At 53.6% G+C, this 21617-nt stretch overlaps 1 protein-coding gene across 5 annotated transcripts in view; it reads left to right on the top strand.

The window, feature by feature from the left end:
• DAPK1 (death associated protein kinase 1) overlaps positions 1-21402 on the top strand; it is a 177018-nt gene extending 155616 nt beyond the window's left edge. For 4 of the 5 annotated variants that reach the window (XM_040620163.1, XM_040620164.1, XM_040620162.1 and 1 more), the window contains exons 20-27: positions 4063-4285; positions 8982-9170; positions 10316-10513; positions 11465-11603; positions 12790-12910; positions 15755-15943; positions 18873-20101; positions 20578-21402. In XM_040620163.1, the coding sequence (XP_040476097.1) occupies positions 4063-4285; positions 8982-9170; positions 10316-10513; positions 11465-11603; positions 12790-12910; positions 15755-15943; positions 18873-20101; positions 20578-20611 (2322 nt within the window). In that variant the 3' untranslated portion in view covers positions 20612-21402. Of the gene's footprint in view, positions 1-4062; positions 4286-8981; positions 9171-10315; positions 10514-11464; positions 11604-12789; positions 12911-15754; positions 15944-18872 lie in introns of all 5 variants that reach the window. The other variant, XM_040620166.1, reaches the window with a different exon arrangement.
• The last annotated feature ends 215 nt before the right edge of the window (positions 21403-21617 follow it).

Raw genomic sequence — 21617 nt, 5'->3', positions numbered from 1 at the left:
TGAGCCGAAGGCAGACGCTTAACCGCTGTGCCACCCAGGCGCCCCCTTCTTTGTACTTCTAAATCAAAATCAGCTGTGTTCAGATTCTCCAAGGCTCTCTGTGAGCAGGAAGAGGGATCATCCTGCAGGACCAGGTCAGGTCTCCTTAGAGAGGAGAAGACTCCTGTTCTGCTGTCTTGCCTTATGGCAGATCTGAGATCTGTCCATCTTGATGGGAAGAACTGTTTCCACACTTATCTTCCCAAAGACAAGATGAAGGGTGGATGAGTCAGTCCCAGGCAAGGCCAGCAGGGTGGGGGCTCATCTACGCAGGGGAAGCGGAGAGGACCACTAGCAAGGGCCTTTATGGGGGATCACGGTGGGGTATAAAAGGAATGTCATTAGCATTTGAGTGTCACTGGGTTAAATTTGGGGGTAAAGACATGGCTTACCTTATCACCCTGATATGCCTGGGCCACTGCTCAAAGCCTATTTGTGGGGATGTGGAGGCAGCAGGAAAATAAGAGTGTTAAAGGTCACGATACAGCTACTCAACAGGATTCTTGCCAAAGGCAGGCCAGGCAGGGGACCACATATCAGGGAGGGGTGAGAAATTTCATTACATAGGAAGGAGCAGAGTTTTTACTAAACTGACCAGGCAGGATTCTTGCTAAAATGGAACTAACTTGGCCAAGGACAAGGCCCAAGTTCAGAGCCTTGACACAAAGCACTTCGACTAGAGTTAGGACAAAAAGAGTCTTTGTCCCCACCTGCCTCTGTCCTGGGGCTCGCCCAGGAGTCAGGCAAGCACATTGTCAGCAGCTTCTGGCCCCCACTACCCTGCGTGGAATTCAAAGGAGTGAATTATACTCAGGCAAGGGCAGCGCTGAGCAAGGCATAGACACGAAGCCCCCCAGCTGCCAGGAACACGCCAGCCGTGGGTCAGAGAAGCTTCTGGAAGCGTGCTGGGGCAGCAGCAATGCCCCATGGTTACCATGCCTCTAGTCTTCTCAGAGTGCAAGGGCCTGAGGAGCTCAGGCAGAGGGGACAAACATACCCTCAGTCCTGCACACAGGACAGATGTGGTGGCCAAAGTCAAGGTGCCAAGATCCACAAGGCATAAGGGCAGAAAAGGGCCATGAGCCAATTAAAATGGCACAGTGCACCCAGGACCCAGCAGTTTGATTACAGGCAGAAGCAGGTTTTCTGCCTTTCCCTTGTCCCAGGAGAAGGAGACACTGGCTTCACACAAAGAACTGGTGTGTTAGTAAGTTGTGTCGTCACCAAATAGGTGGCGAATGTTGTGATCTACTCGGCGAGACTCGTGGACGGTGATGCTCACAGGATGGGGTGACTGTAGCTCAGACCCTTCCCGTGCAGGGGAGGTGGGAGCCGGGCCTGATTTAAAGGGAAGGGAGAGGAAGGGCTGGCCTTGAGGGTTGACTTAGAGTGAGGGGAGGCAGATGTGCTTCAGGGGGTCGAGGGCTTATCTGCAGTAGTATCCGGCATCGAGGAGAAATCCAGCGAGCGCCCCAATTCTTCCAGCCTGGTCGGCAGCATGAGTAACTGTCAGAACAGACCATCTCCAGCCTCTGCGCTGACCTGGGTCAGAATCCAGGGCAATTGCTGGCAAGATCCAGCTCTCTCCCTCCCCGGCAGCACTTTGTGTCTGAACCTACCGAGATTTGAGGCTCAAGGAGAAACCGGAATAAGGACAACCTCATGCTTTACAGAGCACTGCGTGGGGTGCGGTTTGTGACCCCAGCCCACCCAGCAACACCGGCCACACACCCTTGCCCATGCCCCCTTTCCTCACCCGAATGAAGTTCACAGGAGACAAGTCCCTGCAGAGGTGGTTTTAGTGAATGGGACGCCCTCCCTGTAACAGAACAAAGACATCAAAGGAAATATCTATAGTGAAATAATACGTGTTTCAGTGTGTCAGTACCGGGGCCCAGGGCATGAGGGTGCGTAGTGAAATTGGCAGATATGGGGACCCATCCACAGTCACGTAGGCAGTGCCCACAGACGCCCATGCGTCCTGGAGTCTGGGATGGCGTGCGGCCACTGGGGCCGCCTGCTGACCTGATTTGCAGAAGTGAGGGTAGGGGCTCATGAAAGATTATATGTAAATATTTTTACGAGTTTATCGATTGTCTGCATTCTTGGAAATCTCAGTAACTGTTAAACCATACTCTCCAAAACATGCCCTTAAGTCCTAAGGTCACATAATCATAAACAAGTTTTTTCTCTTATATAAGTGCTCAGCAGACACTCAGAGGTCAGGTGGACCCAGGAATCATTACCGTGCAGGACACTCTGTGAACCTGTTTGAACACACAGCACCCACATCCAGGAGCACCCCCAACATCCTGAGCTGCAGCTGTAGCCGCCCATTTCCAGCATGCCCGCTAGGGGGCAGTGTTGCCACGTGGAGAAGGAGAGTCAGGGTCCCACACAGAAATGGGGGAGGGCAGGGAGCCTTCAGCAGAGCTGTCTACAGGTGAGCTTGCTGGGTGGTCAGTGCAGGAAGCCACAGTGGCTGTGCGGGGAGAGAGCAGCAGCAAATCCCCCCTCCCGGGGTTGGAAGTGGATGCAGTGTCCGCCAGACCTGAGGTCACAGGAGACTAAGAGCAGGCAGTTCCCTCTGAGAGGGTCCTGTGTGGTCCCCCCGAGTCCTGTCATTTCTAGCGCACTTCTTTACTGAGCACCTCCCTGCCAGGTGCTGGGGACACTGTCCCTCCCCTCAAGTTCGTTCCCGGTCGGGAGGGAAGAGTGTCCCACATCACCCTACAGTCTGACAGGGGCACAATGGGGAACCCCACCTGGGCCAGAGCCTCCTGGGGAGGAATGTTCCTGGAGAGATCCCAGCAGGAGGGGTCCCCTGGATGCATGCAAGTCAATAGGTTAGAGCAGTGGGACCATCCTGGGTCAGGAAAGGAATCCCCCCGCAGCTGCACCCCACAGCTCCAAGGGGCCCCTGTTCTGGAGCCGGGAGTAAGCTGGGGGTGGATAACGAGGCTGCCTGTGGGGCCGGATGGAGCCAGGGGCCACGGGAGTGATGCATCCCTATGCAGCCTCGCGGGGGGATCTCTGGCTGCACAGAGCACCTGCCCGCACCGTCCCGAGCGCTCTTGTTATGTTTGGTGTCAGTGTTCACACGTCTGTGTCTCCCCAGGACATGGATCTGCCCGGGTCTAGACCTTCTTGTTCCCTGCACTGTGTTTAGCCCATGGGCTGCTCCAGAATGTCTGCTGATGAGCGAGTGTGTGAGTCTGTGAATTCTCCTGCTTCTCCCTGCAGGGCAGAGAGGGAGGACAGCGGGAAGGCTATCGGCCCCCCGGCCCTGTCCCAGCATTTGTGTTTGTACTCATGATGCCCTCCTTCTCAGCATCCGGTACCATCACGGTGTCGGGAGGGAACCAGACCCCTCCATGCAGAGGAGCAGGTGTCCCTGGCCCGTCTGACAGGCCACCCCAGGTTCCCTTTTAAATCGACGGCTTCACAGGAGTTACTCCACCCTTCCTCGCGCACCAAAATGCCACGGACCTACGCACATGCGTGGCCACAGAGAGCTGAATTTTGGTTCCAGGGGCTGGGTGGGGAAGGGAGCAGTGACTGCGGATGGCCTTGGGGCTTCCGTAGGTGATGGAAACACTGTGGAACCAGAGAGCCGGGCCAGGCACACACATTGTACACGTAGTAACGCCTGGAGCATCAGTCCTCGTTAAAACGGCTGAAACAGGGAATTGTATGTTACTTGTACTTTACATGAATTTCTTTTGTAGATACAACGGGATAGAACAAAACTCATCAGCACCATGGGTAAGAATCGAGGACCAGGGTACAGACTTCCAGTTACAAAACAAGTGCCAGGATGTACACGACAGGACCACAGTCAATAACACTGTATTGCATATTTAATAGTTCCTAAGACAGTAGCTCTTAAAACTTCTCATCACAGAGAAATCTCAGATCAAGAAGGACCCGGCGAGAGTGCCAAACCATGAGAATCCGCATCGGCAGTTTGCTCAGAGCCTTCTCTTTACTGTGACTAATTCAGCCCTTTCCCTCCGTGTTTAGGACGCTCACCGGGGACTCTTCATCCAGCAGCTGCGACCCACGCAGACCCTGCAATCCAGAATCAAACTGAAGCTGTTTGGCCACTCGGGCTCTGGGAAGACCACGCTGGTGGAATCTCTCAAGTGTGGGCTGCTGAGAAGCTTCTTCAGGAGACGCCGGCCCAGACTCTCCTCTACCAACTCCACCCGGTTCCCGCCCTCGCCGCTGGCATCCAAGCCGGCAGGTAGGCACCTGCACCCCGGCCCCCGGCTCTCCACTCGGTGCTTGCTTTTGTGCTGTCTGGTGTCAAGATCTAGTGTGAGTGGTGGCTGTGTGTTGGTTACCTGGCCTGTGGTGACCTGATCTCACTGTCTTGTTGGTTTTAGGGGTGGTCTAGCCCTGGTCTGGGCCCCGTGACCCCCTTCTTGGCCTGCATCGCAGATGGCCCAACAATAGCAAGGCCAGGGCCTCACCGAAATCACGGTCACAGACACAAAGGTCCAAATTGCAAATGCGCAAATCCCAGAATGGTGTCGCGTTCTACTCTAAAATGGTTAATTTGGTGAATTGCATGTTATGTGCACTTTACATGAATTTATTTTAGATACAGTGGGACAGAATAAAACATATCTGCTGTGTGGGTAACAGTCACAGACCAGGGTACTCGCCCTTGAAGACAAAACTCACATGGACAGATACAGGTTCCAGACTATACACATGGAATATTGGCCCCAGGATGGGCTCTCCCCCTTAGGCTTACTTCTTGGAAAGCTGGGCATTCATAGCACGAGATCATAGCAACAGAATTCGATTCCATCTCTGTGCGTCTTAGCGTTGGCTGGTGATGTTGAAAGGCTCCCTAATGATATCATGGTGGGTTCGTCACGTGGAGCCTGACTGGGAGGCGAGCTCTGCTGTCTTCCGCGTCGTCTTAGACACGGTTGTGGGTGGATTCCGTCCAGACCTCCAGCATGCCTGTCCTTTCCCACCTCCCCCCACCCTGGGGAGAAGCACCACGAAGAACACTAGGAATTGTGCCATCTGGAATGTTGTTCCTCCCAAGTCCCCCTGAGTGAGGGAAGTACATTTTGCAACGATAAGACTATAACCCTCCAAAGAGTTTCCTCAGTCTCAATTTTGAGCAAGGATCCATTTCCTCTACATGATATTACAAGGTGTCCTATCAGTTCCCCACATGGCGAACATGATTTTAAAGTTTCGTTTCCATGTTATCCCTCTCTTCCTGAGGGAGGCTGTCTGGGGAGCATTCTTCGGCGCTGAGGGACTCTTGACTGAGAGTCATGTGCCCTTTTCAACTTCTTTTCTCTGAACGGCAGTGGACGTGACACCGGGGGAAGATGTAAGAACCACAGTGGATTTGTGATTAGTCTGAATACTGTGTTGCTGACACATAGTGTGAGTACTCTCGGAGCGCAGGAACGGCACAAAATGTGGTACACGCGACACTCGCTGAATCCACACAACAGCCTACAGGGCGTCTCTCCAGCATTTTCCTGGAGCCTAGAGGGGGCGGGGGGGGCTGCCCGTCATCACCCAGCTGAGAGTTTACGAGTCTGACTCCTAAGCTAGTGCTTAGTGACGATGCTTACAACTCCCTCTGCAGTAAGGGTATTTTCAGGCACACATTTTCCATTGTCGTCCGTAGTTTTGGCTCAGTTTGGAGATGCAAGATGGCTTTCACCTTCTCTGAAGCCAGTAGTCTTCCAGACTTCATCATGACCTTCAGCCTCTGTGTGGGGGCCAGTCCAGTGTTTCTAGTCTGTGTGTGAGAGACAGAGGTAAAGGGGGAGAGAGACAGAGACAAAGAGATCTATTTAGATCTCTGATCTGGAATTTCTGTAAGTCCTCACTGGGTGTGAAGATTATGCCCCAGGAGCCCAGGAGCTAAACTGAACCAGCCACAGACAGATTCTGTCTCCTGCTGAGCCTTCACCCCTCAGAAGTAATGTCTCCATTCATCTTCCACATCTGGAAGAATCTGGAAGTAGGTTCTTAATAAAATGTGGCTCAGGAAGGCCGTTTTATCGGCCAGGGTCATCAGTGTAGCGGAGTCCCTCAGACAGCGCTTATGGAGACTTGGTCATGGGGCTCAGTGCTAGAAGATTCTGTCAGGATGATGTCCACTCTGAACCAAAGAAGCCGCCCCAGCTACAGTCAGCACAGAGATGGAGCGGGTCTCCTGGGGACGGTGCTTCTCCTGTTTTCTCAACCTCCCTTGGTTCAGAGCTGCGTCTCCAGGCTGAACCCTCAAACCTCTGTCAAGATAACAGGTGAGTAGGGCCCGGCTTCCCTGACGGGACCGGTAGGAAGTAAGCTGCTCTCTCTGGTGTCCCACGTGAGTCCATTCCAGAATCTTCCTGATTTCCCAGCATCCCCGAGGACGCTGGCTTTGCTACCAGAAGGAGCTGAAGGGAGGAACCCCTCAAACTGTACTCCCTTCTCCTGGGAGCAGATGGCCTTGTTCTCTCGGGAGGCACAGCTCTGCTCTCCGTGGTCACTTGTGTGAAAGGAAGTCCCCTCAGGGATTTGCAAGACTGAAGAAAGTGACAAATGCTGGAAAGACACAAGAGAAGGCCAAGAAGACACCCAAAGGATGTCCAGCTGGCAAAGTGGGTGCTCTCCGGAGAAACCACAGTAAGACCTAGAAGCCAGGAAGCGTGGAAAGCAGTGTGTGTGTGGCTGACATGCTCTGTGCTGAGCTGGGTTTGGGTCCTGCACACGTGTCATCTCACTGGATTCTCATGAGTTGTGAGGCTGTGTCATAACCCGCCGCAGAGAGAAGTAACCCGGGGCTCAGAGACATAACGTGTCTGCCTCAGGCTGAGGCTGAAACCCAGGACCCGGGTGACTGCCGCGCTGTGTGTTGTGAGTGTTGTGGTGGGAGCGGGGGCAGGGAGGAAATAGGATTAGCAGCCAACATTCACACCTCAGAAGGTTCCACTGAAAAGCTGGATATTGGGTCTCTTGTGGAAAATTGGCAACTTCAGCTACACTGGGGTCACGTTGCTGCCTGAGGCTGGTTAGTGGGGAGGAGGGTGGCTGCCCCAGACAGAGGGGCACGGGCTCTGCATGTCACCCCCTCTCCCCCCAGCCCCCCACCCGGAGTTCCCTAGACCAGGACAGGGGGCTCAGAAGCAGGCTGCCCACCCCCATGTGTGAAATTCTGCCCTGTGACAGAAGTGACCTTTCAGGGGTGCACTGGAGTGTGTGACCCTGGGCTCAGGTACCCCCATCTATGCCAGAGGTGGAGTTCAGTCCCAGATCTGAGGCCCAGAGCCCGGCGGTCTCCCAGCTGCAGTTCAACGTAATCGGCCTGAGGCTGGGGAGAGCTGGGAGCTGCGTCTGCATAGCATGCTCCCTCCTGCCCAGCGAGAGGCAAGCATGCCCTGGGCTGAGGGGTCCCGGCTGGGGCAGCAGCGTGTGGAGCCCGGAGCCTGCCAGGCCTAGAGCGGCCAGCTCACTGGCCACCCTGATGCCCACGGAGCAGTATTAGGGCGGTTGAGAAAACAGACCATGGTGCACGTGTGAGGGGCCATGAGAGCCTCCCAGGGGGATGGGGTTGGTGGAGGGGGTGTGGGTTGGATGGGGTAGCTGTGGCCTCCAGGGAAGGGGGTCTGGTTATGGACACAGCAGCTCTGTCATTGCAGAGAGGCTCTGCTGTGCCTGGGGGGCCGTGCTCTGCTCCCTCCCAGGCCACAGGTCTGGTCCCCCTGAGCCCTGCGAGAATGGCCAGGCCTGTTGCCTTTCCCCGGGACAGATGTCCCCGTGGCACAGTGATATCACCAGACAGCAGGCGGTGGGTTCGCCTTAGACACCTGGCCCTTTGCGCCGTCATCTCCTGAAAACGCAGGAGAGGAAGGGCCGGGCCAGCAGGCAGGATGCAGGAGCAGGGAACGTGTGGATGCCGCTGCCTCCGTGTGCAGACCCTCAGGGCCCGTGGGGTCGTCCCCACACGGCTTGTCTGGCCGCCACGCACATACTCGCTCCGTGGTCCGCAGAGTGGCGTGGCTGTCGCCTTGTGGAGCTGCAGCAGGACGGACACACCCAGAGCAGGGGGGCAGCGGGTGTCCAGGAGGGGCGCTGCAGGGGGGGCTGCCTGCTGTCCCCAGAGAGCAGCCCAGGGGAGGCAGTGTCTCCTGCTCAGGCACAGAGGCCACTCCTCCAGCGGGCCTGCCGCTTTCCACCACTAGGGGTCAGCACTTAGCAAAAGTTCATGTTTCCCCTCTAGGATTTCGAGTCTCCCTGTGACACTATTACTTTCATGATACTGTATACAAACTCTGTCGGAATGAGAACTCCTTGGGTTCAGGAATNNNNGCCTGTCATTTATCAAATCCTGTCCGCTCTCCCTGGACAAGCCTGGCCTGCTACTGTGTAGACTTGTTTTGCAGTCATCCTGACCCAATTCATGGACCAGATTGGGACGGCTTCATCTGCATCAGTCAGCATCCCGGTGGGGACATTAACGGAAGGACAGTGTCATGGGCAAAAGTCAGGGGAACATCCCACAGACACTGAAGCATCCAGGGCCTGGGACAGAAGGAAGCCATTCCTTCCCCCGGGCGGAAAGACAGAGGAAGATACCCTGTTCCTGAGACAGCTGGAGCCGGGGGGTGAAGCCTCTAGGGGGTCTAGAGTCACAGACACACAGCTGGTGTCAGGGAAGCAGCAGGGAGTGAGGGGGGAGGAGGTAGCTGGGCCTTCTCCCCGCAGCCTGTCCAGTGCCTCCCATTGGCTAACCCCAACCAGAAGCGTCCCCGACCCACAGCACAGAGCACACGTGGGGGGCCCACGGCGCCCAGCCCGAAGCAGCAGGGGGTGGGGACGGGAGTGTCCCGGGAAGGGACGAGGCTGGGCCGGGCGGGAGGGGAGCAGGCGCGCAGGCCGCCCTGGTCTCACCGCGTCCCGTCCACCTGCAGTGTCCGTGAGCATCAGCAACCTGTACCCGGGCTGCGAGCACGTGAGCGTGAGGAGCCGCAGCATGATGTTCGAGCCGGGCCTCACCCGAGGGACCCTGGAGGTGTTGGTGGCCCCGCCCCAGCACCCGCACTGCACAGCCGACGACCAGTCCACCAAGGCCATCGACATCCAGAATGCTTATCTGAACGGTACAGTGGCCCACGCGCCGGTGTTTTCCTTTCTTAAAAGCGGAGTGTCCTCCGAGATCCCGGAGCCGAGGGGGCATGTAGCTTAGGGAGAGGAGCAGCCTGTCCTCAGTACCCCTTGCTCACCTGGCTCCTCCCCAGCCCCTTCCCTGCCCCGAGTCCGGCTCCCAGGGCTCCCCTGCTGGAGGAGCTATGCCTGTGCTCCGGAAGCCTTCACACTGATGTCTCAGCTGCCAGACCTTGGAGTCCTGTCCCCAGGGGTGCCTGTGCTCCAAGAGGAGGCTGCAGAAGAGCCCTTGAATCTTTCAAAGTAACTGTTGACTCAGAATTTCAGGCCCAAATAAGCACAAGGGGAAGAATTAGGGAAAGGGAGCTTGAAATCCTACGACATAAGTGGTCCTGCCTGGTTGCCCCAGAGGCCAGTGCTTGGGTGGTCACCGTCCTGCTGGGATTGGCCTTGTAGGCCTGGGGGTGCCTACGTGTCTGGATGGTCACTGGGAGGTTCCAGGTGCCTTAGGAACTAAGACACTTCCAAGAAAACCCTCTGTACCCACCGCTCAGGTACGAGAGAGCAACTGCCCCCAACACTAGGGCACACAGCCTTCTACCCTGCTTGACCCTTCCACTGCCCCCCGCTCTGGGTGAGTTTATGGACCCCTCGTCCTCACAGTGCCTTCCACCGCCTTCAGACGCGGAACTGCCAATCAACTGTTGCATCTCTCACCTGTGCACACAGCCTGCTCACTTCTGACCTGGCTGAGCAGGTCGCTTACTCACCTGCGGAAGGGGAATGTAGTCGTTCTTGAACCTACATTCAGTTACATATCTTAGTGACTTTTACATCCAGCATTGGATACCCCGTCATGTTCCAAAAAGAATTGATGCTTATTTGACGATATGGAATCTTACCACATTCGTTCTCACACTGTGAGTTTGTTGATGGGGAACCCGACGTCAGCAGGTGGCTCCGACTCCTTCCTTGTGAGGAATCATCCCTGTGGGGAAGGGGGGAATGTCTGTGTCTTGAAGAGGCACAGATAAACAGGTGGACATCACTCTTTCCCTTGGCTCTCCCTAAACCGCTGAGAAGATCTGTGATTGGCGTTTGCTGGTGGTGTTTCAGATAGTAATCTTTCTTCTCTCTGTAGGAGTCGGTGATTTCAGCGTGTGGGAATTCTCTGGAAATCCTGTGTATTTCTGCTGTTACGACTACTTTGCTGCAAACGATCCCACGTCCATCCACGTCATCGTTTTCAGTCTGGAAGAACCCTACGAGATCCAGTTGAACCAAGTGATCTTCTGGCTGAATTTCCTGAAGTCTCTTGTGCCAGTTGAAGAACCCATCGGTAAGCTAGCGCGCCCCGGTGCGTGAGCGCCCTTCCCGCTGGGCGGGTCTACGGCTTGGGCCCAACAGTGAGGCTCCCCTGGTCTCTCCCTCCTGTGATAAGATTCCCACTCTGGATGGTTCCTGAACCTCAGCTGCTCCCTTAGTCCACAGGGAGTTATTACGTGATCACGTTTTCCAAGTCTGAGCAACCCTTTGAGAACCATGTCTCGTGCTCTCCCCACACGTTAGCGCTGTGGTCCCTTTTGTTGGGTGGAAGTGGAATTCGTCCTTTGATGGCCTCTGTGCCTCTGCCTGTGGTACGTGAAATACAGGCAGAGCGAGCCCTCCCTCGTTCTATAGTTCCAGCAAGAACGGAAGGGACCATATCGAGTGAACGTATCATCTTAACTTTATTCCTAGAGAAGAAAACATTACGGAATACACTTTTGTTCCTTTGTACAAAACAAAAAGGAGCAGCCTTCCATGGTAGACAATGGGCTCTCCATTTTTTCCTTTGAAATTCATAGAATAATCAAATCATTGGACCTAACCTCCTCAGGGTACCTCCACTCTGCCGTCTTCCTTCTCATTCTTTTCGGTGTGTTCTTCCTAAACACTCCCCTAAGGACAGGCTGTCTGCGTGCACAGCAGGCGGTTCTCTCCGCCGTCTGGGGTGCTGCTGTGTTCAGAGGGCTTTCTTTGTCTTGTACAGGGTGCGCCTGCTCAGAGTTCGGTTGCCCCTCACTGTGCAAGCAGGGAGGAGGCAGAGCGGAGAAGCTCCCTCAAGTTCTGTGGTCTGAGCCCAGAAAGCAGGCTCATCCCGATGTTGGCCAGGCCTGAGCCTTCTCGGGGTGAGCCCGCATGGTGGGCAGGTTGCACATCCAGAGGCCAGCACAGCCCCCTTCACCCAGGGATGGGAGGCAGCCAGGAAGGAGGACCCCCCTATGAAACGCCTGCTCTCTGCCCCCAGCCTTCGGCGGCAAGCTGAAGAACCCACTGCACGTCGTTCTGGTGGCCACCCACGCCGACATCATGAACGTGCCTCGGCCGGCTGGAGGCGAGTTCGGATATGACAAGGACACGTCCTTGCTCAAGGAGATCAGGAACAGGTGAGGGCGTCGCTGGTGCCAGGGCCATCCCACAGAGCTCACGGACACCAGAGGAAGGGATCAGAGGCCTCCTTTGCTTGGCTGCCTTTTGTGGTATAGTTTTTATTTTTATCAAAACATTGAAAATAGATCCAGCAGAAGTAAAGAGCACGGGATAAAAAACAACAGACTCTGCACTGCTTTCCTCACCTCCCGGGACCACAGCCCCGGGGGAGCGTCTGTTAGGGGTTTCAAGCACTGATGTTCCACTTTCTGGAGGGAAATCTAGTTGACAAATAACCTCATCAGAGACTTAAGCCCGCGTCGTGGAGACCTGACGTCCGCCATCCCCATCTAGCTGGCTAGCGCACCCACACCTTTCATCTCTCTCTCTCTTTTCTCCTCGTTTCTATTTTTATTTTTTGGTGAGAATGTTTCTCCCCTAGAAATGTTTAAGTTCAGCCCTTACCCAATGTCCGTCGTGTAGCGCGGTGTCGCCAACTGTTGTCACCGTGGCTGATGTAGACTCTTGGTTCTTTTTGTTGCTTTAGCCTCGAGTCTGATGATTGTCTTCGTGCCCCTGAGCGGCACTGCTCAATGTCGAGGTTGCCGCTCACTCGTGGCTCGTGACAGTCCCTTGGGGTCCTGACCTGGTCTGGAAAGTGGGAGAGGCTGGAGGGGGAAATACCGGCATGACTTTCTTGGCACATGCGTTGATCATTGTGGACGTGCGCAGGTCACAGTGTAGGAATACGTATTTTTACGCAGTGTCTGTCAAAAAACCTTCGAAGCTACAGCTCCGTATAATCTGCTGGAAATGTGACTTCTCGGTGGATTGACTGTAGACACTTCCTGTGGTTTCCTGATGGGAAAAAGAGGGCTCATACTAATATTTTCTATCTAACATATGGCTCTCCGGCCCATGGTCTGCTCTTACGCCATCACCCTGCAGTGGTCTCTGCCCTCCTCGCTTGCAAGGAGGGGGCACAGGCCCCACCCGTCCTGCGTCAGGGGACCTGAAATCTTCCCATACTGTGTTCCTGCCGTTTTGTGGGACGGGAGCCGCCCCCTGCCCCTCCGCTGCCTTTGCCAGTTCACAGGAACTTTCTGGCTTCAGACCAGCTTTTCAGGCCAGCAGGATCCTGCCGTCTGTGGGGACACCTGGTGGGACGGCAGCACCCTGAGGAGGCCCGTCCTCTTCCCTTAGGTTTGGGAACGATCTTCACATTTCAAACAAGCTGTTTGTTCTGGATGCCGGTGCTTCGGGCTCTAAGGACATGAAGGTCCTTCGAAGTCACCTGCAAGACATCCGGAGCCAGATTGTCTCGGTGAGTGAGCTGGGAGGCCGCAGGCCCGTCTTTGCCCACACATCCAGTCACCCCGGAGCCGGCCTCTCGTGCTGTCCGCGTGGTTAAGTTCAGTCCGCAGGGGCCCTGGGACGAGGCAGCTGCGTGGTTGTGTCTGTGTCCCATTGCTCTGGGAGGAGGAAGGAAGGGTAAGAACAAGGAGGTGGCCTGGAGATGAGGGGGGTTACGGGCACGGGGGCTGCTTAGTGTCGATGGGATTCTGACAGTTTTAGTGGCTGGTCTACGAGTAACAGGGCCTTTTACAAATCACAAAAGCTACCCAGAAGTGACTTATTGTGAAACATTTAGAAAATGCAGAGGGGCATCTGCATGGCTCAGTCAGTTAAGTGTCCGAACTAGGTTTTGGCTCAGGTCTTGATCTCGTGGGTCATGAGATCTAGCCCCACATCGAGCTCCACGCTCAGCCCGGAGTCCACTTGAGGATTCTCTCCCTCTGTCCCTCCCCCCACCCTCTCTTTCTCTCTCTCTACAATAAGTTTATTTTTTAAAAGATTTTATTTATTTATTTAAGACTGAGAGAGAGAGAGAGAGAGCTCGCACACTTCCGTGAGCGGGGGGAGGGGCAGAAGCACGCTCCCCACTGAGCAGGGACCCTGATGCCGGGCTTGGTCCAGAACCCATGACCTGAGCCGAAGTCGGTTGCTTAACCCACTGAGCCACCTAGGCGCCTCTATAAATAAATAAATTTAAAAAGAAAGAAGGGCTCCTCTTAGTACAGTTAGTACAGTTCTAGCATACATCTTATGGGAATGAGACAATTGGGTTGGGTTTTTTATCTTGAAATTTCAATGGAAGAATAAATAAAACATATTATAAAGGCTGTGTAATTAATAAATCCAAAATCAAAAAAATCAATAAGTGCAATAAGCGAGTGTATAAGTAAATCACAACATCTACAGAAATTTAGTAGAAAACAAAGGTGTTATTGCAATTTTGGGGAAAATGTGATTTCATCCATGATCTGACACAACTGGCAATTAGTCTAGAATGAAATGAGATTGAATTCTACTCACTGCGAATCCCAGAAATAAATTCGAGGTGGATTAAAACTATTAAATGTAAAAAAGAAAAAGTAGGAGAAAAAAACCCGCAATACCTTGAATGTGTTTTTAAAATAACTTGGTACTGCTTCTGAAAACCTTTTAGGCAATATAGAGAACCCTAGGAGTTTTCAAAGAAAGTATACCTATTTGACAACTTAAAAACTAAAATTTCTTTCCTGGCAAATATCATGAACAAAGTTAAAAGGTGAAATAGACTGGAAAAAATATTCTCAGTGCCTCTGACCTGTAAAAAGTTGCTACTCTTTAATATTCGAGAAGTTCTCCCGAGCTGCTGCAAAAGGGTAAACATCCCAAGGGCAGAATGCTCCCTGGAAAGTTCTTGCTGCCCGAGCCTGCGTGTGAATAAGGAAGCGTGTGTCTGTCCCTCCCCTGGTGGCGGGTGGGTGGCCCCTCCAGTTAGAGGTTCCTGCTTCCCCGCTGGGACACGCCCTCATTCACGACACCAGGCTCCAGTTCCAGATATGCTGTATGAATCTTCAGGAAAACTCTGGACTCTCCTGAAGGCCAGTGCTTGCCTTCTGATGGGGGTCCCAGGAAAGCACAGTCAGTGAGTGCGGAGTAGTCTGGCGGGGGGGTGGGGGAGGTGCTCAGAGGAACCCGGGTACAGAAACCAGTGGGCAGCAGTCGGGGAGTGTGGTCTGTGAAGGACCCGAGCACCTCCCCACCGGATGGCATTAGGGCCTCTGCTCCGGGCTCTAGAGAGTCCCCGAAGCATTTTGAACGGGGGTGTGGTGAGAGAGTCTGCTTCACATTCCCCAGCCGAGCAGTTGGAACCCTTCAAACAGACTGCCTTTTTGCCTGGGAACTTTATTTTACGAATAGGGAGTGGAATTTAGCCGAGATAAAGGCAGGATTCGAGAAGGGACTGCCTGATTAATGATGCAGGGCAGTGTATGGCTGGGGTTGTTTTTAATTAGGCTGGTGTGCGGATTATCTGAGTCTGTCACATAGATGATTCATCGAATCAAATTTAAAGATTAAAAACCTATTTCAAGGGGAGTGGGGGGATGGGCAAAGTGGGTGAAAGGGGGGTGGGAGATACAACTTCCCAGCTTTGGAGGGACTCAGTCACAGGAATAGAAGACACAGCACAGGGAATAGAATCAATAGTGTTGTAACAGTGTGTGGTGACAGTAGTAGTTACACTTGTGGTGAGCCTAGCATAACCATGGACTCGTCCAGTCCCTGTCGCACCCCTGAAACTCACATAACATTGCGTGTCAACTATGCTCAAATACAATGTTTGGAAATAATTTAAGAAAGAAATCTATTCCAAGCCCATTACCAAGAATCAGTCTAATTTAAATTGTACGTCCACAACAGTCCCACGAATACCTAATTTACTGATAAAAACCCACTGTAATATTGCTAATGACGGCAGTTCATCTTTTCCTCTCCCTTTCTCGTAATGTGACCATCTTCCAGCTGAAAGAGTGGCTCCAGGGGAGGGAGGGAACACACAGCATTCAGGGTTAGAGGAGCCCTATGATTCAGTCCCTATTTCAAAACCGTTGTTTAACCGGTAGCAATAGAAATGAAAGCATCCGTACCATTTTACGCTTGTAAATGGGTTTCCCGGGAGAGGCAACACTTTAAAAAAAAAAACTAACCCAGCAGGCCCCCAAAAAAGCACTAACTTCCTCCCGAGTGTTTCTTGCAACGGGGCGGAAAAGAGCACCGTCCTCTCCACCTGGGCTTCTCCTCGGCCACAGGTTGACCCGTCCTGCCCTGCGTGTTCTAGGTGTGCCCTCCAATGACGCACCTGTGTGAGAAAATCATCTCCACGCTGCCTTCGTGGAGGAAGCTCAACGGGCCCAACCAGCTCATGTCGCTGCAGCAGTTCGTGTACGACGTGCAAGACCAGCTGAACCCGCTGGCCAGAGAGGGAGACCTCAGGCACATCGCCCAGCAGCTCCACAGTGCTGGCGAGGTGGGGGCTGGAGCCCTGGCGGGGGTGTGGGAGGGGCTCCAGGGGCGTGTGTCTGTCCCCTCTCCCAGGGTGCTTTGAGCCTGGAGAGGCGGAGTGGGAACTGCCCGACCACCCATAACCTATCCAGACATGGGGCTGTCACGCAGAGGCGCAGGTGATTTTCTGACCTGCGGTTCTTGGCTCCCTCAGCGCCCCCCCCCCCCCGAATGCTGTCCTGTGGTTGTGTTCAGATTTGTTCGTTTTCCAGCTCGTGGGAGTTAGGGAGCACAGTTCCTGCTGCACCGGGCGGCTGGGCCTCTCTTCTCTCCTCCCGGGGCACCTGGTGCTCAGCTGTGATTCCTGCAGCCTCTGGATTCTGCTCGGCATGGGCTGTTATCTGCTCCAGACAGACCTTGGGGCGCACAGATGACCAAGAAAAGGCAGTGACGAGAAGATGTCCGGAGACACTACGACCCAACATACAGTGTCCCCAGAAATGACTGAGAAATGGGGATCTTTGCCCTGGCGTGTGTGGCATTCAGCATCAGGGTGCAGCTTGGGAATGCTGTTCTAGTTGCCTCCTCTGCCTGTCCCCAGAGAGGGGACATAGCCTTCGCTCTTCTCCATCCGGGGACATCAGGGGACAGTTAGGCTAGGCTGGGCCACGAAGAGCAATTCTGAACACGAAAACCCAAAGGCAGTTCTGAGAATTTTAGACCCCAGGAGCTTCCTGTCCAGTCCCGGTGTCCCCCTGACTCGAGGCCAATTTGTGTGGATCAGGGGGGCTTGACATTACCACTGAATCCAGTGACCCTGAAAGCTAGCGCGTCAAGCAGTGAGAGCGGGAGCCGCTGAACTCCGCTGCACTACCGGTAATCTACAGGCCCCTCCAGCTGCACTTGAAAGTGATTGAATCCAAGGACTGGAATCCAAGCTAAGATTAACCATAATAATAAACTCATTCCATTGGCCCAGTATTTTCTTGCCTTCTGGTATTTGACCAGCAATTTCTAGAGCAAGGATATAATCCACTTTATTCTGCATCACACCCCTCCTTGCCCTTGAGTAAGTGAGTAAGTGAGGATCTGATGGTAGGGGTAAGGAAGGGGAATCGGCCACTCTGCTCGGCCACCAGCCCCTCCCCCGGTGCTGTTACTGCCGCTGGTGAGGAAGCTCTTAGGCACATGTCACCTGTTGTCCTGATGCCGGTTTCTGCTCCAGGACCCCTCACTGCACAAAGCCGTCTGTCCCCTTAGTCTTCTCCGGTGTGGCCAGTGTCTCCGTCTGTCTTCCCTGACCCTTAGGGGACAGCAGTGTCCCAGGGCTGATCTGCAGATGGTGTCCCCCATCCCCCATATGCCTTATCAAGGAATAGATGTGCTCTGCCCTCCTGGAATTGTCAATCTGAGGATTGGTTGGAACAGACTCGTAGGCAGAGGGGGTCTCAAAGCTGTAGCTGGAGTGTGGACTAGACAGGAGTCCTGGTACCAACAGTCAGGAGCCTCAGCCTCCGTGTGAGAAGGGAACCCCCCGTGGGTCCGCAGAATGTGCAGGACTGGCCCGGAGTGTGGAGGGAGGAGAGGAGGGGAGCGCTGCGCCCAGACCACAGCTGCCTCTGCGTGTGGTCACGTTTCTTTCTTGCAGACTTTTGCTTTTTAAAGAAATACAGGTAATAGGTAACACTCCAGGTCCCCCGCAGCCTCGTTCCTCCCTCCTCCTCCCCAGCATCACTTTTCCTACGGGCAAAACTTTCCAGACCTTTTCTTCTGTGTGTGTTAAACTTTTACATGATGGAATAATATAAGAGTTGGAATCTTTTTTGAAAAATGTGAAGCCTTCAGAGAAGTGGTAAGAATAGCTCAAAGTCATCATCTGCTTCACACTTAAGTTGACCAAGTGTTTACATTTTGCTCCATTGGTTTTTCTCTCTCTTCTATTTATTTGCTTATTTATTTTGCAGATATGACATTTCACCCCTAAATAATATAACCTCTAGCTCCTAAGCCATGGGGTATTCTCCCACTGGTACAGGGTGGAGGGACAGTAAAGTAGCCCCAAACTGAGACCAAAACACGAAGCAGGCGTCTCCTTGTCGTTTGCACAGTTTTTGGGGGACAGCCTACAAGCAGGGGAGATGGGGCGGGCAACGACCCAGCCATGCTGCTGTTCTCCACAAAGCCTGGATGGTTGTCTACAGATCTTATGGAGCGAGGGGATGCACGGAAGGGCAGTGAGAGCAAAGGGTCCGCATGCCCCTCACTGACATCTAACATTGAACTGGGTCCCATGGCAACACGTGTGTGTCAGGAAAGGGAGAGACTTTGTTCTTTGACAAATTCATGAAGGACCAAAGCAAGCTTCCCCCACTCCAGGCCGTGGTGGGTGCTTCTCAGGTTGGTATATTACTCTGCAAGAGTCCCCGGCCCACGTAGCTGAGGGCGTCAGCGAGCGGATGTGAACAAGACAGAGGGCTAAGGATGGAGTCCCGCACGTTACCACAATATAATTATGTTCTAGCAACACAGCAATGATGTAATACTACGAGTGACTAAGTAGTCCTCGTTTGAGTGTTTGCCGCTTGTCCCAGTCATTTCTTTCGTAGCTGTTTTTATTCATTTGTGTGTTTATTTGGGGATGTGGTACCCAGTCAAACCTTACTCCTTGCGTTTGGCTGCCATTTCTCTCTCTTTTTTGTCTTTCATTCATTACGTTGACCTTTTTTTTTTTTAATGGTCAAAGGTAGGCTTTTCAGTGTCTCCCGTAACCTTCTCCAGCTGGTGTTTCAGGTCAGTGTTGGACTTCCAAGATCCGTCCACGTGGATGCCCTGGGTCAGTTTTTGCAACATGTGCAGAGATTTTATCATTGCTCGGGTCATCTAGCGCTCTGAACAGCTGGCGCGTCTGGCCGTCTCGGTCCCCATGTGTGACCTCCTGTTGTCCCTCCTGGCAGATCAACATCATGCAGAGTGAAACCGTCCAGGACGTGTTGCTCCTGGACCCCCGCTGGCTCTGCACCAACGTCCTGGGGAAGCTGCTCTCCGTGGAGACGCCACGGGCCCTGCACCACTACCGGGGCCGCTACACCGTGGAGGACGTCCAGCGCCTGGTGCCCGACAGTGACGTGGAGGAGCTGCTGCAGATCCTGGATGCTATGGACATCTGCGCCCGGGACCTGAGCAGCGGGACCATGGTGGACATCCCTGCCCTGATCAAGACGGACAACCTCCACCGCTCCTGGACGGACGAGGAGGACGAGGGGAGGGTGTACGGTGGCGTGCGCATCGTCCCCGTGGAGTACCTCACCCCCTTCCCGTGCGGCATCTTTCACAAAGTCCAGGTGAACCTCTGCCGTTGGATCCACCAGCAGAGCGCCGAGGGGGACGCGGACATCCGCCTGTGGGTGAACGGCTGCAAGATTGCCAACCGTGGGGCCGAGCTGCTGGTGCTTCTGGTCAACCACGGCCAGGGCATCGAGGTGCAGGTGCGAGGGCTGGAGACGGAGAAAATAAAGTGCTGCCTCCTGCTGGACTCCGTGTGCAGCACCATGGAGAACGTCATGGCCACCACGCTCCCGGGGTTGCTGACAGTGAAGCATTACCTGAGCCCCCAGCAGCTGCGGGAGCACCACGAGCCCGTCATGATCTACCAGCCGCGGGACTTCTTCCGGGCACAGACCCTGAAGGAGACCTCGCTGACGAACACCATGGGGGGCTACAAGGAGAGCTTCAGCAGCATCATGTGCTTCGGCTGCCACGACGTGTACTCGCAGGCCAGCCTGGGCATGGACATCCATGCCTCGGATCTGAACCTCCTGACCCGGAGGAAACTATGTCGTCTCCTGGACCCACCCGATCCCATGGGGAAGGACTGGTGCCTTCTCGCCATGAACTTGGGTCTCCCCGACCTTGTGGCAAAGTACAACACCAATAACGGGGCTCCCAAGGAGTTCCTCCCAAGCCCGGTCCACGCTCTGCTCCGGGAATGGGCCTCCTACCCCGAGAGCACGGTGGGCATCCTCATGTCCAAACTGCGGGAGCTGGGGCGTCGGGATGCGGCAGACTTTCTCCTGAAGGCGTCCTCTGTGTTCAAGATCAACCTCGACGGCAATGGCCAGGAGGCCTATGACTCAAGCTGCAACAGCGGCACATCTTATAATTCCATTAGCTCCGTCGTGTCCCGGTGAGGGCAGCCTTTGGCTTGGGCAGGGTCTCCTTGGACTGCAGAACGGGGGACGCGGCCCCTCTTTCCCATTGGAAATTCCGGGTGCATCCCTCCCCGCGCCCACATACTGAAGGACGCCACCCTCCCTCCTGCTTTACCAATTTCTCTGCCACTACCTCCCTCCCGCTCACACACTCCACTGTATGTGAATGGTCTTTCTAGTTTCAGAGCAGACCATGCATACCCTGTCCTTTGGCCATTTGAGAAACTAGCGTCCCTCTTCTCTGTGTTCTGGATCCATCTCCCATCCTCCAGCACCTTGCTTCTTGCTGATAATTTTACTGGAATTCCTAACTTTCAATGAAATTTTTTAAACTACTGTATGGATTGTCCTTTAAAGAAAAAAAAAAGCACACATTTATCCAAAATGTGTATTTCTTATACTCTTTTCCTTGTTAGACCATGTCCTTAACCTCTCTCTATGATATTTGTAGGAAAGACTCCCATGGATGGAATCCCACTGTCTGACTGATGAACAGACAACATGTGAGTGCCTTTGCAGAAGGGGGTGTGTCTGAGACCATCCAGGTCAGCCAGGAGCTGTCGCGACGGACACGCTCCCTCTCTGTCCCTTGCTGTCTGCTGATCAAAGCCAGACGTGCTTTACCCTGAGTTTTTTTTCCCCAGTAATTTCTGTGTTTCACTTGGCAAGGAAAGGGGAGGAAGGAATCCTCTTCTAGAGTCATTTTTTGGCCAGTGTTGTTTTCATGGAAAGACGTGTCTTTGTTGCTCTTGTTTAAACGTCAACGTGCTCGTCCCCGTGGCACCTGCGGACGGTCCCCCTGCATCGTTCCTGCGCATCTCAGGTAGAAGGTGCCGCAGCTGCAGGTGAGGAAGGCCTGTGGGGAACTCGGAAGACCCCTGACCCATGATTTGTGGCAGTCCGTTGTCATTGGTGCATAGCAGGTGATTTTCCCATGTAGATCCTGGTTCCATAAGTCGGTATACTTGAAGTCCACCAAGATAAAGGAAGCCAGTTTCCTCGCAGTGATTTTAAATTGTGATAGAGTTTTAAGTTGATATGAGGGAACGTGTCCTAATTCTTCTGTCCTGAGGAGCATGTAATTTAAATGTTACATTACACGTGTGTATATGTGTGTATATATATATATATATATATGCGGTATGTATATACATATATATGAATACAAGTATTTTTACTTAATCTATACAATGTAGTAAAAAGATGTTGGGTTTTCTTTTCTGTTCTCTTTTTTCTTTTCCCTTTTTTTAATATAAATAAACTATTGCTTGTTGCATTCGATTGTTGGTCTTTCATTCAAAAGGGATCCTTTATCTCTGTTTCGTTTTCACCCAGCAGCACCCACAGAGCAGGACAGACCACACTGAAGTCCAGAAAGTCCATGAACCTGAACCCGGGTATGGAAACACCCAGCTTATTTGGGGGAGGGGTGTTATTACTAAAAGTGGGAAGGGTACAGGGAAATGCGAAGAGCCCAGATGGTTTCCACGT

Source organism: Ursus maritimus, unplaced genomic scaffold (assembly GCF_017311325.1).
Source record: "Ursus maritimus isolate PB19 unplaced genomic scaffold, ASM1731132v1 scaffold_34, whole genome shotgun sequence".
Taxonomy (NCBI): Eukaryota; Metazoa; Chordata; class Mammalia; order Carnivora; family Ursidae; genus Ursus; species Ursus maritimus.
The sequence above is the reverse complement of the archived record's forward strand: the minus strand, read 5'-3'. Positions and strand labels throughout refer to the sequence as shown.